This window comes from Limulus polyphemus, unplaced genomic scaffold, assembly GCF_000517525.1.
Source record: "Limulus polyphemus unplaced genomic scaffold, Limulus_polyphemus-2.1.2 Scaffold235, whole genome shotgun sequence".
Lineage (NCBI taxonomy): Eukaryota > Metazoa > Arthropoda > Merostomata > Xiphosura > Limulidae > Limulus > Limulus polyphemus.
This window is the reverse complement of record NW_013665845.1, coordinates 383771-399879: the sequence shown is the minus strand read 5'-3', so window position 1 is coordinate 399879 and position 16109 is coordinate 383771. Positions and strand designations below refer to the sequence as shown.

Here is a 16109-nt window from a genome sequence, read left to right as displayed (position 1 = left end):
AGTCTAATTTAAGCATTAGGCCTAATACATAAACGTAACGAAAGGCTTAGCTGAAACACTACTTGGTAAAGTATACTTTGCTTTTGGCTACAACTCAATGTCATAAAACTTCTGAATTAAACTATTTTGCTGTTATATCACCAAAGTTACGAAACGGTGAAAAAAATTACCTTTCTAACAAATCAACATGAATACTGAGCATTCAACATAAAAACCATAGTTGGCCTAAGGACAATCAGATGATAGTCTTGTTGCTAAGCGACAATGTGTATTGTTGAGTATTACCAAAAAAAGGAGCCTGAAAGCGTTTTTGATAGAATGATAAAGGAAATAAGTCTTTTGTAGTTCGTGATATATTTATTCAATAAAATACAGTTGTCTAAAATATATATATACTAACTTAAAACAGTTGTACAACAGTTGAATTATTTCGTTATAAGATTCATGCGTTGGCACTGCACAGAAGAACTATTGCACATGTGCAACTTTAGACGTAATAATAAGCATCAATTTAAAAGAAACATAGCGTAAAACGTGCATCTTTTTACAAGAATTTGTTATGTTTTAACACAATCACAAAATCAGAAATCCCGAGCATGAAAAACGAACATATAAAACTGATGCAAAACTACAATCTGCAAAAAGTCAAACGATTCTTAGTAAGGGAAGTATCTGTGAAATTAGGATCCACATGGCGGGAGGGAAAGATTTAACCTCTATTCACAAGCCTCATTTGTGCAATAAGAAACCGAATTAAGTACAGATAAGACCACCTAAAACTAGCATTTACTGTCTTCAGTCAGCTTTGAAGAGGTAAAGTTTCTAATTAAATATAATAAAAGTTGAAACATGTTACTGGAAACAAACGTTTTGGGTGAAAAGTAAAAGTTATTTCGCGAAGTTGGTATTTCATCATTCGTAAGCCATATGCTATATAAACAGTAAAATAGTACCTTAGATATCCAGGATAAGATATTTACTTTTACATCCGAATTTCAAAATGTTCTAATAAACCGACCAACCATTTACCTTGATCAATATACATTGTAAAATAATCATTTAAAGAACTGCTATTTTTGTTTGCTTGGTTGGTTTTAAACGCAAAACTGCACAATGTGCTCTCTGCACTTTGCCCATCACAATCATCGCACCCTAAATTTTAGAGTTATAAGACCTCAATTTCGCCACTGAACCTTTGAAGAGGCTGACGTTTTTGTAAATTTTGATCTTACTTAATTTCCAAGTTACTTGTAATAATAAGCTAAAAGTAGAGTATATGAAATCGTTGTTAGTATACTCGCATGTAATTATTTATATTATTAAGGTCAAAGTTACTTTAAAGGCTATATAATTATAAAACAAAGGTGTAATAATATTTTCATATTTATAGCTAACAACTGGCTATATCTGTTTATCTGGAAATATGTTTATAAATTAGACTAATTTAACTTAGCTGATAATTTTACTTCATCCAAACATTCATGTTTCAAAGATACAATGATATAGGACCTTTTCCTTTGTTTACCTGTAATATGAAAGAAAGTTTGTAAAGCATAAAGTTTTGACTTAAATTTAGAATATCAAAATCAAAATTATTAGCAAGTTTAGCTTAAAAAGAAAGTTATGTAAAAGTAACTTTAAAGCGTAGTTTAGGGAAATTTCATTCCTATGTACAAAAACAAAGTTATAGATATTGAGTTTAGTATGAACATAGCTATCCAAAATATGAGAGATTATGGAAATCCGTCCATTGTTTTTATTTTGTATCTATAATGTAATTTTTAAAACCTCCATCGGAAAATTACCACAGGATTATCTATTATAAAAAAGTTTAATAATTCAAAAATTATAACTTTAAAAAATATCAGTAGTGTTACATAAATCTTGATTTAGTCTATATGGAAATTAAGTTTTAAAATTCAAAGTATAATAAGTTTCACGTTGAAATAAATCAGCATCCCTCTTTACAGTTCCTAATGGTGCTACAAGAATGTACAAATGGATGTGTACGATAATGTTCTAATGCAATAGAATTAACGATACTATTCTTATATTGTGATATCTGTAAGGTAAGTTTCAAATGTAAAAAAAATCACACGCTTGACCTACATAATATAAAAAATTACAGCAATTGCAGTTTAGGACATAAATAACATTTTTACCTTACAAAAAAGATGATTATATATAATAGGATGTTTGGAACATAAATCCCGAGCACTTTGTTTGAAGTGTGTATTGATGTTATGTCATTGATTCAATATAGAATTATATTTCAATGTCCTAATAAAGACAAAAAATCAGTCGTTATTTAGTTAAAACTTGCACCCTTTCCTGAGTAAATTCGGTGATGGTACTCTGAGTATTTGTTGTGCAGACTCGACTGAGAAAACTGAGTCCAGTGTAAAAGAGATCTAGGTGGCTACATGAGCAGGCAGATACGAAGCGATAAGGTAATACTATGTTATTTCTAGATGCAGGCTGGTAAAAAAAAAAAAACTTCCAGGTTATAAACGATGCGATAGTATTAATAAACGTATTATGAAATGAAACGCTATTCACTGATAAATTCACTTTAGCCTCTATAAAAATCACGTAAAACCACATTACCACATATATCTTGTTTCATATTTTTCTCTGTACCTTCTTACACATATAATATTGGAAATAATTATAAAAATGGCGAGAGAAAAGAACGTAAATAAAAACAAGACAGAAATTTCACCCTTTCATCTTGTAAAAATGAATTGTACTAAAGTACAGCCATGTGTTGATAGTTTATATTGTGATTGGCTATCATCGAACCAATCAGAAAGTGTCACACCAGTATGAAGCCTACAAAATACAAGCAGTCTTATCATGCTTAGTAATAGCAGTGAGAATATAGCCATGGTTCCTAGGACTGAATTATGTAGAAATCAAAGTATTAGTTGGTCAAGGAAATTCCCTACTAAACATTGTAGAAACATTAATGTTCTGGAAGGAGATGTATGCATGTAAGAGGGCACGTGAAACTTGTAATTCATAATAGATGAGTTAAGATAAAAACCGTACTCCCTACAAATTCATTCGAATTCAAATTATTCATTAACAATCAACAGTAGTTTGTTCGATGGAGGAAAGAATGGTAACATACTCAATGTAAAAAATCTACAATAAAACAATCACTACAAGTTTGGGGCTTCATCGCAACCAATGGTATCTACACAAAAATGTCCCAATGTCCCGATAAAGTGTCTCAAACTGTCAGTCACATCCAGTCACGATTGTAACAGGCCTACTTGACTTGCTCATTGTTGTAATACGTACTCTCCTGCCGCCAAACTCTCTCGAAAGTTCCGTCAGTGTGTGCTGAGAAACTCAGATCTGAATGTGGAGACAGTTAAGGCAGTTATAATCGTCAAAACACACCTTACACAGTCATGTACTGAATTTTATTAACTATTTGAAGGAAAAAACAGAATTTCCATGTTCCAATCATTCTTCACAAAAATATGCCTAAAACGTTTCAGAGTAATGTTAAAACATAAAATTAGTATGTTTGAAAATGTTATGGATTCTTAAATAAATCCAGGTATGAAGTATCCTATTTTAATATGACTTGGATAGAAGTTGACTAGTTTTGCTCATTTGTTTTGTATCTATCACCAAATAAAGTAGTTGAAATTATCTCAGAAACAATGGCAATGTTAATATATTTAGAAACATTATGGAATAGTCTCAATAAATTTAAGGTAAATTAAATAAAAGTTAAATTATTTTAATTTTATAAAACCTTTTTCAAACAAGGGACAAGGGCTGGGATGTCCTGGTTTTTCGATTTGGAAATCTGGCCACCCTAGCCAATAACAATTGTTATTCGTCTGTCTCCTGCCCCAGCCCTAATGGGGTTTGTAAGACACTATCACGACTTGCGTCAGTACCCAATCATGTTTATTCAAAACGTTTTGACAGCTTCCTTCATTTCTTTATGGTCCTATTAGCTCACTCCTTCCTTGTCAGTAGAATCGTACTCGTATTCACTGTCATTGCTTTAGTAATGCTCTGAAAAAACTATTGTTAGTGTTAATCAATTTTGGCAACGGAATCACCTTTCCCATCGCCTCATTACCTTTTCTGTCGAATACTATAGTTTTCTGATGATTATTATTATTCATAATAACCTTGTATAAAAACTTAATCGCACACTACATTGAAAAACATAAATTGATGAGTCAATGTTACTGGTTTGTGCCATGTGTAAACTGGGATAGCGAACTTTCTACATTTTCTAGAAGAATTTAGACATTTGTACAAAAAAACAGTATAGGGACACTATAATTTTATGTCTTTTTTTCCCATTTAGAATTCGAAACAAAGTAAACGAAGTGTAATGAACAACTTGACAGAAGCAGTAAATTTAGTGTGAACTTCATAGAATGTGGTATAATATCTGGAATGATCTGATCTGGTGAGGCAAAACAATATAAGATAGAAATGATACTTTTCCTAACCCTTAAAACAGTCACGAATACTAATATATATTGGTAATAAGTTTACTGAAAGAATGAATATAAAAGTCAGTAAATATAATTTATTGATTCTTTCTCTATACATAGTGATAAAAAAAAACACTAAAAGTATATTGATGATATTCTATTTCTCAAGATTTGATGGGTTAGTTCAATTTGTAAATTTCAGAGGCATACAATTCTTGTATACTTTCCACTTAATTGAACTAATGAACTAATTTTTCATGCTCTATCATATTTGATTAACCATCTAATACAACCCCCCAAAAAATATGTTATCATCATTGTATGTAAGTAAAATCACTCAATCTAAATAAGACTGTTGTCGCACGTGCTGAGACATTTATTCACAAAACTTCAAGTATTAAATAGAAGATTATGATCTTAGATCAACTGTTCATGTTTATAGCTAATCATTCATAGTAAACTTGCAAAAAAGATCAGACAATAAATTAATGCTGATGTTCATTGTAAATATTAGAAGTGAGAAACCTTTACATCATTAGATGTGATATGTGTAAACATAGTTTTCTCTTTCTAAGGATGTGATGGTCCTGAAAAAGAACTTTAAATTTCAATTGTTTAAACAAATTTATTTTCTTCAAATGAATACCCCGTCTTCTCCATCATCTGGACGAATCCTCGTTTAAAAAGCATGATGCTACTTTTCAGTATACCTATAGCCAAATGTAATAATATTTGCAGTATATCCAAGTGTTCTAGCATGTGATTAGTCAAATGGAAACATAAGGGACATTCTCCAAAGTGATTCGATATAATATTATCATAGAATGTTTCTTCATTTAGAAACTCTATAAAATATATCATGCACTTGAAATCCACAACTAAATTAACTATCTGTGTATTATGGAATTTCGAATAATAAATATTTTCACCCTCTTGCTACTTCTCTTTCATTGCTTAAAACTGACAGACTAAAAGCTTCATAAACACTGATTTTTAGGAAATACAAAACGTTATTTATACATGTGGCAGGAAAGAGTGTTTATCATTATCACATGGCCAAAGGTTGCACAAACAGCGCTTGTATGTTACTGTATTTAACAGTCAGTAAAAACGAAATTATCTATTCCTTTACTTTGCATAACGATACAAAACACTAAATTTGTATTCATGATATTTTATGGGACATGTTCAATATGCACATTTCAGTTAGCATACAATTCTTGTGTACTTTCTACTCAGTTAGACTCCATGTTCACATTTCTAACAATTGTGTTTAACCATCTAATACAAATATCTATATAGATATGTTATCTTTAATGTATGTAAACAAAATCACAAACTCTATATAAAACTGTTGTCACACATACTGAAACATTTATTCACAAAACTTCAAGTATTAGATAGGGTATTATGATCATATATCAACTTGCAAGATGAGTTATCAAAGCGAAAAAGGAGATGAACAGTTTTATAAATAATGGTACAACGAAGAAGTTGACTATCATGATTTGATTTGATTTATACTTTTGGAAATATAAGTATTAGTAGGCAAGAATATCACGTGACACACTAGTCAGAGGTGTACGTCCAGGTCCGAGTACATTAGGAAGTTATTTTCTGTTACTGAACAACACATGTATCAAATTAACAAAACTTCAAGCATCAGATACATTAATACACTTTGTACGAAAACTACAAACAGGTTCCACTACAGTACTTTATTTTATATAGCTTTTTTATATTACAATTTTACAAAAAAAAATTCCCGTCTCTCATTTTCAGATTTTATATTATAAAAGTTCAGAAAATTATCTTAACCATTTTTCTGTAGAACATTCCTTTTGAAGTAATTTTTTTAACATTTCAACAATGGAAACTCGTAAAATTGTATATCCTTTAAGTGTTTTGTTGTCTGCAGCAACCAACATACGGAATGACAATATTAATAGGTAGGATGTTTATCATTATAGAATATGCTTGACAACCAAATAAAACTGCACTGAGTATATGCATAGCAATAAGGCTTATAATATTTCTTTGCACATTTTTCGTTACTTGGAATGCGCACACTCTGTGATGCACGACACTGCCGACAAGGCCTTTAGTCCATTACCTAACTCATTAGGTTAGCTGGGAATGCAACACCTAAAATTAAATACCTTTAATAAACGATATTTCCAGAGACAACTGTTCAAATATGTGTGACCTGTCTAGACCATGCTTATTATAGTTAAGTTAGTATTATTCCTACCATATATAATAATCATATAATTTGAGTTTTTACATCTTAAACGTCAACAAAACTGTCATAAGAGTTGCAAAAATTAGTAAAGTTCTTTGTACTAACAGAAATTTGTCAAAGTCATATCAAGATATTACACAGTTCTTCCTTAAGTTACAGAGTCATAAGAACCTATGTTTAGTCTATACTAAACGAAAACGTACAACAAACTTCTGAAGTTGCGAGAACGCCCGAACCTAAGGGATAGCAGTAGAGAATAATAATAAAACAATTGATGCGTTTGGGCATTCACAAACGTTATAAATATGGGATTAATCCGGATATATAAGCAGTTACTTCCCACAAGCGACACGCAGTTACACTTAAACAGAAATTATAATGTTTAAGTCAATTCGAAATATTTTGCATTTTTGATTGAGATAATATTTTTTCGAATAATCTAGAGATTAATTTCTGTTGAGTAATACTGTACAGATTTAGCATGATATGAACTTTATCAAATATTTTATATTTAGAGCACGCAAAAGAAAACATTCCGCAAGTCTTGAATATAAGCAGATTTCGAATAGATATAAAGACAGGAAGAGAAATTAAAATTATGGTTTAATAGCAGCACTTGGCAACCTGCTTAGGTGCGAGCTAATTTACTTTGAGAGTAAAAAAACCATCATACGGTGGTTTTACAAAATGTAACATGTCAGACTTCTTGTTGGATATTCAAGTTAGTTTTACATATTCTATCGTAATTCATTTCTCTTTGTTTTCTGAGAAGTTTTATTCAACAAAGGGAAACAACAAAAACAAATCAGGACAAGAAGATAGAGGATTTTAGATTCTCTGTTCTTCCCCTTAAAGGTATTATGCATTGTCAGATTTGGTGTGATACAAGTATCAGTATATTTCCTTATGAAACATGAAATATTCTTGGATTTTATTTTCATAATCCATATTCCCAATACTTCTGGTTAGCAGCATTTTGTGGTTTATCTAGTTTATGCGTGTAAAAGTAACCATGTATAACCACGACATTAACATCAGAATATTAATATGGAAATAGGTTTTTATTTCATTTTCCCGTGTTATGATGTTGCAGCTTTGTCCATGTACTTACTTTGTTTCATATTAAAGTGATTTTCATTATTCTCAACGTTTTTGAACTAGCTTCTGATTCATTTTTGAAGAATTGTATTCGTCCCAACTAACATGTGTTTGCAGTGTTGGTCAAAATAAGGTAACTGGTTTTATGAAGAATGTTCCATCCCTCTCTTTTATCAACTCCCTTTGAATTTCTAAGATAAAACTTGATTAATCCGTTATAGAACGTGTGTATATATTTATGATACATGATAAAGTTGTGCTTATCGCAGGTCAGTTGGACGAAGCTGAATACTAGAACTATACTAGCAGTTAATGATCGGATAACTGGTCATAATAACCGACTATCAGCTTACCACAAAAACAGAAAACTCTGGATGCTGAAATTTAGAAACGCTCAACCTGAAGACGAGGGATTTTACTTGTGTAGAATTGAAACTAAGCCACCCGTTTCTGAGGTCGGGCATATAAAAGTTTTGGGTGAGTAAAAATGTAGAATAAATAAAACATCTTTTCAATTTCACAGTGAATAATTTATTATTTTTTATAAATAAGCATAACAAATAGCTTCGTTGTTTCATAACAAATGTAAGATTATTCGTTGTAAAATACAAGGTTGTTATGAAGTTAAGGTGGGTATTTGGAACAGTATATTAACTGGACGAAATATTTTATGCACATATATGAGAGATATTTTTGGTACTTGGTATTTTCAATCTAAACGAGGACACGTAAGCTAAGGGACCAGGTTAAAGACCTTAAGGTTTAAGCATAATTATCTCTAATTTGAAGCTGGTGGCTAGCAAAAGAAGAACAATCAATTTATAACACCTGCTATATGCATGATTATTTGCGGGATTAACTCTCGCGATTATAATATCTAATCAGATGAACATTGGCGTATATCAGTTCAAACCTTGATTTTCCCGATCCGCACCACTCATTTCTGGAAATGGCGCCATTATAGCAACTTTTCAATGTTGTAACCATCATTTTCAATTATAATGTAAACGTTGAAAATAGTATTCGATTTTACAGCACGAAACAGGGTAAAACTTCAGGTCTGGAAAACATAACTGTAAGATTTTATTATTGTGACATCAGACAAAAAATAAATAAAAAGATTGTAGGACATAAATCACGACTGAAAAATTAATAAGTAGTCCTTCATCCTTAGACATTTCCTGGTTTGTCAACTTCAGGAGTTAATATTTGAAGGATATTGGAACTTAAATATTTAACATCTAAGCTCAGCCTAGGCCCGGCATGGCCAGGTGGTTAGGGCGCTCGTTCGAATCCCCATCACACCAAACATGCTCGCCCTTTCAGCCGTTATAATGTAACGTTGGTGAAAGAGTAGTCCAAGAGTTGGCGGTTGGTGGTGATGACTAGCTGCCTTCCCTCTAGTCTTACACCCAGTATCTAGCGTTATAAGCCTATAGACTTACAGCTGAGCCACTAGTGACCATGTTGAAGAGAGGCCCACCTTTTGAGAGCGCTGTAGGGTTTTTGAATTTTGAGTTTTAGCGTGAATAGCTGTTTACTATAAAATATTTTTTCTTTCAGAAAATGTAGTAGTGTGTGATTGTAAAAACTGAAAGTTTCTTAGCTGTTTTGCTCGTTCGGTCAATCGATTCATGATACTATATGTATACATATATAAATTAAACATGATACTATATGTATACATATATAAATTAAACATGATACTATATGTATACATATATAAATTAAACATGATACTATATGTATACATATATAAATTAAACATGATACTATATGTATACATATATATATTAAGCATGAGAATATTACTGAATAAGAAGTTTCACACATTTTTATTTTATCAATATGATGAGCGAATGTGGTGCCAAGTACGAGCTTTGGTTCCACAGAAGACATATTTAGCACTTATATAATTGGTTCACAACAAATTCTCGGTCATACGACACTGCAATATCTCCATAGCTAGACTTAGGTTGGAGGAATATAAGCTGCTTTTTCGAAGAGAAATATTCATATAGCAAGACTGATAAACGAAGTTCAGTTAAAGGATACACAATTTCAAAGAAGATTAATTTTAATTTTACCGATAGTGATGGAACAACTCCCACAACAGAGCATTTATTATACCTAACGGACTCCAAAACCACACCCAAACCTTTCATGAAACTAGGTGTATCTTTTGTGCTGTTAATAAGATATTAAAACAAAGAATTTGAAGTTTAAGAAGGCTCACAAAGCGAAGTTCATAAGATTCAAACCACAGTTCATAATCCATAACTGTTTTCACGAGAAAGATAGCTGAGGAAACCGTGACAATAGTAATCCCACTCAACATATACCTGCCAAGTCTTCTGAAGCATACTCAATAGAATTTTGAGTCTTTGGAAACCCATGTCTAAATGCAGTGGAGGGTTTATGGAAAGTTTGTCAGTATGTTTGAATAAGATTGGCCTCGTTCTCCTTCGAATGATTGATAAATTAGCACTAAGGAAAGCATTAGACCTGGAGCACCATTTTTATAATGTGTGGTTTGCTTCAGTATAATACAAGAATGATGGTTATGCATGATAAATATGGATATGTTGGTGAAAATGTTTTTAATGCTTATTTGACTGAACTTCACCTTGATTTTTGTCATTATCAACAGAAAAACTTATAAATTATTGTAGAATTTCAACACTAATAATGGCTTTTATATTTGTATATTTTGTATTTGCTCAGATGAACATGACTTTTTCTATCTTTTAGAGTTTACTGTCACATGTTTTTGTCCAGGTATAAAAAGGTTTGAATATATTACATTAAGGCGATTTTGCATGCACAAATAATCAAGTCACGTGACAACTACAGTCAGTATAAGATCGTAGGTAGTGTGATAGCACCAAAGATTTATCGCTTTTGAGAATGGTATGTAACAGCTCTTTCTGAACTAAAACATTCAGACATTCAGATCATAAATTGTGTCCAGGTCGGGAATTTATTATTTCCAAGATGGGTATGTCCCTTGTACTTAATAGCATTGTAAAATACAAGAATATAGATCAACTTGGGGTATCATAACCATCAAGAAAGAGATCTGCAACAATTCATACCCCAGTTGTGGTAAGAAAAACGTGGCATCTGAAAACATGAGAGCATCCATGAACACAAAGGCCAGTAGCAACAGTCGTCCAAGCAACATAATCAAGAAAGATCTCCATCTTAAAAAGTAGCACAAGTCACGTGTATACAAGCTGCTTCCTTGACATATTTGTTCAACCATCTCATACCTCAAGCAGCTGGAGAATAAAACGGGTAGTCGTATTCATGCTATTCTATATGAAGAAATACCTATCAATTGAATTGGGTGCTGGTAAACCGTCGTCCTCATACAATGGATAGCTGATGGAAAGCAAGCAGTGAGGAGGAGAGTGCTTTAGATATGACAGCCTTCCGATAGATCTTTTTGCAATGGAAACTACGCTACAGAGCTATTGTCAAGATACATCGTCTGAGAGAGCATGAACAAATGTGGTAATATGTAATATAACGACGTGATTAGGCCTAAAATTGTTTAAATATAACTTACGCAATCAAAGTATTTACTGGAAGGTATCACAATCTAACTCTATAAATTACAGGACTTATCTATGCATAATAGTAATTTTTTTGTTTTTTCACAAGATATATCAAATGTTTGATATTTTAATTGTAAAGACAATAACACAATGAATTGTGGGAATGTGAAGAGAGAGCTACACATAAATATGATATGTGGTATAGAGCTGTAACCTGACCACATATTTTAATTGTAAAGACAATAACACAATGGATTGTGGGAATGTGAAGAGAGAGCTGCACATAAATATGATATGTGGTATAGAGCTGTAACCTGACCACATATTTTAATTGTAAAGACAATAACACAATGGATTGTGGGAAGAAAGAGCTGCACATAAATATGATATGTGGTATAGAGCTGTAACCTGACCACATATTTTAATTGTAAAGACAATAACACAATGGATTGTGGGAATGTGAAGAGAGAGCTACACATAAATATGATATGTGGTATAGAGCTATAACCTGACCACATATTGTAATTGTAAAGACAATAACACAATGGATTGTGGGAAGAAAGAGCTGCACATAAATATGATATGTGGTATAGAGCTGTAACCTGACCACATATTTTAATTACTATCAAATAATTATAAGTCATTTCTTAAGTAAAGTGAGTATTGTTTGTTTCATAGATACCTGAAAAGCTAAAGTGAAAGATAAAAAGCTATAACCAAAGTTGCTTACTTTTGTTAAACACTAATGATGAAACAAAAATACTCTTATACCCACACGTTAAAACAGGTGGTATGATATGTAATGTGAATATGTTTTATTTCTTTTGTAGTTCCTCCGACTTTCCAGGACAAACACACAGGAGAGATCACGGTTCAAGAAAATAGCAACATCGTTATCAGCTGTAAAGCTCAAGGCAACCCTAACCCTACAGTGAAGTGGCACCGAGAAGATTGCAGACCCTTCTTTATTAATAGTGAAACTGGTATGTAATTTGAATTAATTGCGCATCCATCTCTACGGAGTGATATGATATTCTAACACTTTAACTGATTGTAACATCTTGTTAACAGTGAGTTAGGGCGAGAAAAAGGGAAGTATCACAAAATTACCAAAACAAAATAACATGAAACAGATCCGGTAGGAATTCTTTAGAATATTTGCAAGTATATTCTCTTGTTATAATCTTTATGCATAATGATAACATTCAAATGTTTGAAGAACATAGAGGATTACTAAATAAATTGCATCTCAATTAAAATAATGACAAAATGTAAACGGTTATTCCTTTCAAAATCGTTTTCTTCTTCTTTTTTTGTCTTTAAGATGAATTGTGTTTATACGAAAATGTCTATATTTTTAACTTATAAGGTTTTATTATCTTAATGTCGTTTTCATCAACTTTTTCTTCGATAGACAACCACATTCTTATGTTAAAACAATCTTCCGTTTCTAAGCAATGTGAGTCGTGACCTGTGGTGACCATGGTGGTCAAAATCAGTTTTATTTAAGGCAATGTTTCGCCATTACTGATTTAGGTTTATACAAAAGATTTCAAATTAATACGAGTCTGCGCAGTAAGACAGACTTCGTCCGGGAACATATAAACAAATTGAAAGTACATACAAACGGACAAGAATAACTCTTTAAGCAATTTAATACATTTATATGATTTTTAATAGCTTCCACCCTACTATAAAATTCACTATTAGGCTTCCCACAGAATCAAAAATGTTGTCATTACTTGACGTTCAGGTTATCATAAAAGATGGTAAACTTGTAACAAAACTGTATCATAAGTCTTGTGAGAAACCAATGTTTTGTTTGTTGTTGTTTTTTAATTACCACTCACATCACCCACTGCACGTTAAACGTGCGCCTATTATTGGACAACTAATTCGTGTATTTTACATTATTATCACAATTATTACAAAGTATTATAAGTATTATAAGTACTGGAACTAAAAAACTATCACAGTTATTACAGTAGTGAATAATATAGTTCAAAACTCATCAGATTTACTACATAAGTAAATACTATCCCATACCATATGTTCAGTAAGAACTGAAGCCTGAGAATAAACTACTTCTTACTAAGTGTTTGAAATATCCAAAGCAAAATATGAGTTCATCAAAGACGTTTATAAACATCATTAGAATAATGTACATTGTTTTTTTCACTTGTTTTGTTTCTCCACATCCCAGTTACGCAGTATGTAAAGCAAGAACTCCATTTTGAAAAGGTTCATCGTTCTCACATGGGTGCCTATTTGTGTGTTGCCAGCAACGGAGTGCCACCAACCATAAGCAGACGGACATATCTAAAAGTGACATGTAAGTTAGTTACAGGATTTGTCAGGTGTGTTTTTCTGACAGACTGGTGATGGTGGATAGAACATTTATTTCGAGCTGTAATATATATATATTGTGTGGCACTTTATTTCTTGATCACGTATTATAATGCTTTTCCATTATACAAGGCTATGAATTACGTACCATTACATATTTGCACTGTGTAATAAAAAAAAAGCTCCTAATTACATTTTATGTCTCTCTCTCTTTGATCGTGGCGGGTAGCGAGTTGGAACTTGGCAGATACTTTATTTTCTTGAGGAATATGAATTATGGAGATTTTTACTGTTTTTGAACAGGCAGTCTATGTTACACCTTTCGGTTCTCTTGAACCTTTTGCTCTGGTGGGTAATATCTAGAATGACTAGCATTTTTATAACACACCTGTTTTTGTTTTTTTACTTATCACCGAAGTAGTGTTGAAATATATATTTCAGTAACTCTTTAGTAGTACGAGTTTACCGTATAAAAGCACAAAGATTGTTTAGAAGAAAAACTGTTGGCCGTGGCTTAGTGGTTAGCTTGCCGGACTGTGATTATGAGGGTCTAGAAATTTGCATCCCACCTCCGAAAAAAAAGCTCCGCATTTTGGGGCTGTAGGTGCGTCACAAAAGTGATGGTCATATTCTACTATTGATCAGAGTAGTCCAAGAGTTGGCGGTGGGTATTTTTGACTAGCTACCTTCCCTCTAGACTCTCAGTTCAAAAGTAGGGACGGAGAACGCAGGTAGCTTTTGTGTAGTTTTGCGCAAATATCTGAAACAAAACAAAGTACCTCAGACTTTCAGAAAGAGTATTTAACAGATTCAACCAAGAGCGTATGTCAGCTTTAAGAACACAGCCAAGATATTTAACAAATTATCTGAGGTTACTGTATTTGCGAACCTTGAAAAAAACACACCAAAAAACATTTATTTGTTTGCTTAATATTTTGATTTGTTTTTGCATTTCGATTTTGCAGTCTCACCAACAATATATGTACGTCACAACATGGTGACAGCTCCACTTCGAAAAGACTTGGTGACGTTAGAATGTCGTTCAGAAGCTTACCCACCATCAACAAATTATTGGCTCAAGGACAACTACCTTCTATCGAAGCTACCTAGAAAATACGAGGAAGTTTTCGCTCGAAGTGCCACAAAAACTCATATGAAACTTCTTATTAGACACGTTCAGAAAGACGACTACGGAAGTTACAGTTGTGTAGCTAGCAACAAAGAAGGAGAAGCTGAGGGTTCAGTAGATTTTCACGGTAAAACGATTACTGTAAATGAATTATTATAAAAATGAATTAGTCGTTATCAATTCGAAAAATTTAAGAAAAAATAATTTTTTTAATAATTATACATTATTTCACATTTTTCGCCCAAAAACGTATCGTTAAAATAAAAGTTTTGAGATGGCTTGACTGGGTAATAAAAAACTTTCCCAAGATACCTATATTAGACTGTGGAGTAATATCCTGTCATGTGATCTCTTTGTTATATACTTTATATATATATATATACTCATGTATTTCTTGTAAAATACTTGTACCTGAGGATGACAAAAGCTTGTCGAAACGTTGTACAGTTATAATAGTTTTTTCAATACCCACTCAAGCCGTCTGTCATGATATAAATAACTTTTTGGTTTAAATATTATTGATTAATTTATATTTGTGAGTGAATATTTTATTATTTTTAAGTTTTGTTATAATAAGAGATAAAAGCAGACTATTGTATAAGGTTTTGTTACTAACTAATTGGTGTCGAGAATATAGAAAGTGGCCAAACGACTATGTAATAAATATATAAATGGTGCTAGACGTGCGGGAAGAAGCAGACAGACAATATTAGACAGATAAAAGAAAAGAGAATATAGCTGTGTGAAGTTAACTACCGTAGATGTTATAGGCCTAACGTTTAATATATTAGAGTGAAACTAACAGTATAGAAAAAAAGATCAGAAGGATAATTTTATTCGTCAAAGTGTGGATCTAAAGTAATTGAATCAGCCTAGGTACACTTTGACAAAAGGAACAGAGGATCTTCAGAAGAAAGAAGATCAAACGAATTACGGTAACTTGCGCCACAACTGTAAGTGAATCACAAACACAGAATACTAGTACAATAGTAATATAGAGAAGATAGTTCAACTTGTCAACTGAAATTCTAAAGTAATTGAATAGGCCTATGTGGACTTTTGACAAGAAGAAGAGAACTATATATAAATAGTGTTTATGATATGCCTGTTATTTCTATAGAGTGAAGACTTTGTTGTTCATAGGTTTAACTTCTTCTGAACATATATATTATTTGAAAACAAGTAAAGAGTGTGCTGTTTATTCATCTTTGAATTTATAGCTAACAAGTCACAGACACCTGCTATAGAAGAATCCTAAG

General features: G+C 32.1%; 1 protein-coding gene across 1 annotated transcript in view; it reads left to right on the top strand.

The window, feature by feature from the left end:
* Positions 1 to 16109, top strand: part of LOC111085097 (lachesin-like) — a 76460-nt gene that overhangs the window by 32492 nt on the left and 27859 nt on the right. Inside the window, exons 5-8 of the mRNA XM_022382261.1 lie at positions 8085 to 8292; positions 12206 to 12358; positions 13579 to 13707; positions 14687 to 14977. Coding sequence (XP_022237969.1) covers positions 8190 to 8292; positions 12206 to 12358; positions 13579 to 13707; positions 14687 to 14977 — 676 coding nt within the window. The 5' untranslated portion in view covers positions 8085 to 8189. The remainder of the gene's footprint in view (positions 1 to 8084; positions 8293 to 12205; positions 12359 to 13578; positions 13708 to 14686; positions 14978 to 16109) is intronic.